Here is a 1089-nt window from a genome sequence, read left to right on the forward strand (position 1 = left end):
CAGGGGGGGTGGGAAATGGGACAGGACGACACAACAAGACTAGATAACCCCGTAGGGAACCCAGGAGTCTGAGCAGGCATGGGGAGAGCCCAGGCATCCGGCAGCAGGGGCCCTGGGAGAACCTAGGAGTCTGGGAGTGGAGCTGGGTGGGGGACCCAGGAGACGGGGAACATGGGAAGGGACCCTTGAGGAGAACCCAGGTGCCCGGGAGCGGGGTCCCGGGGTAGGGTCAGAGATCAAGTACCTCGATGGCACTGTCACACCAGTTCATCTGCTCATCCACCAGTTTGATGCTGTGCTTCATCTTCTCGGGGGCCACCAGCTTGGCTTGGCCCACCACAGCTGGGGGCCACAGGAGGTGGAGTCAGCAGAGGGGAGGCATCTGGCCCTGCCCCCCATGCCTAGCCCCACCCCTTTTGCCAGCTCCTCCCCTTGGTGCTAGGCTATGCCCTCTGACCCCAACCCTATATGCTAGCCCCTCCCCTTTACCCCAAGCCATGCCCCCTTGCCTTACTCAGGGCTAAGCCCCAGCCTGCCCCATAGCCCCACCCCTTCCCCAAGCCATGCCCCTTCCCCCTTGTCCATCATCCTTTAGTCCTATCTCCATTAGCTCTGCCCCTGGTGTAGCCCCACACCTTCTCCTTGCTCCACCCCTTCTATTACCACCTCTTCCCTGTCTGTTCCCCCTGCCCTTTAACCCCACCCTCCATGAACTCCATCCATCCCGTTACCTAGCCCCACCTCTTCTCCTCACCACACCCCTTTGCCCAAGCCCCACCTCTTCCATTATCCCCACCCTTCATGCCCAAACCCTTCCCTTTCCTAGCCACACCTCTTTCCTCCAGCATCCACCACCACCCACCCTGCCCTCAGATACCCCCCTCCCTACCCACAAGCCCCGCCCAGAGCTCCGCCCCCCACTCACGGTCCAGGGCGGCGCTGGGGGCGGCGGCACCCATGCCACGGTTCTGGATCTGGTAGACAGGTTGCGTGGGGCGCTGCCCCTCCTTCTCCACCTTGGCCCCTGCAGCGCCCGTGACCCCCCCCACGGCCATGGGGGGGGGCGCCCCCCCCTCGGGCTTCCCCTCC

General features: G+C 64.1%; 1 protein-coding gene across 1 annotated transcript in view; it reads right to left on the reverse strand.

Annotated features, from left to right (window-relative positions):
• The window catches only part of SMG9 (SMG9, nonsense mediated mRNA decay factor), a 7434-nt gene that overhangs the window by 4685 nt on the left and 1660 nt on the right, over nt 1–1089 (reverse strand). The window contains 2 exon segments of the mRNA XM_025216467.1: nt 245–342; nt 926–1089. The exon segment at nt 926–1089 is cut by the window's right edge and continues 6 nt beyond it. Coding sequence (XP_025072252.1) covers nt 245–342; nt 926–1089 — 262 coding nt within the window.

The sequence above is a fragment of the Alligator sinensis genome, unplaced genomic scaffold (genome assembly GCF_000455745.1).
Source record: "Alligator sinensis unplaced genomic scaffold, ASM45574v1 scaffold850_1, whole genome shotgun sequence".
NCBI lineage: Eukaryota > Metazoa > Chordata > Crocodylia > Alligatoridae > Alligator > Alligator sinensis.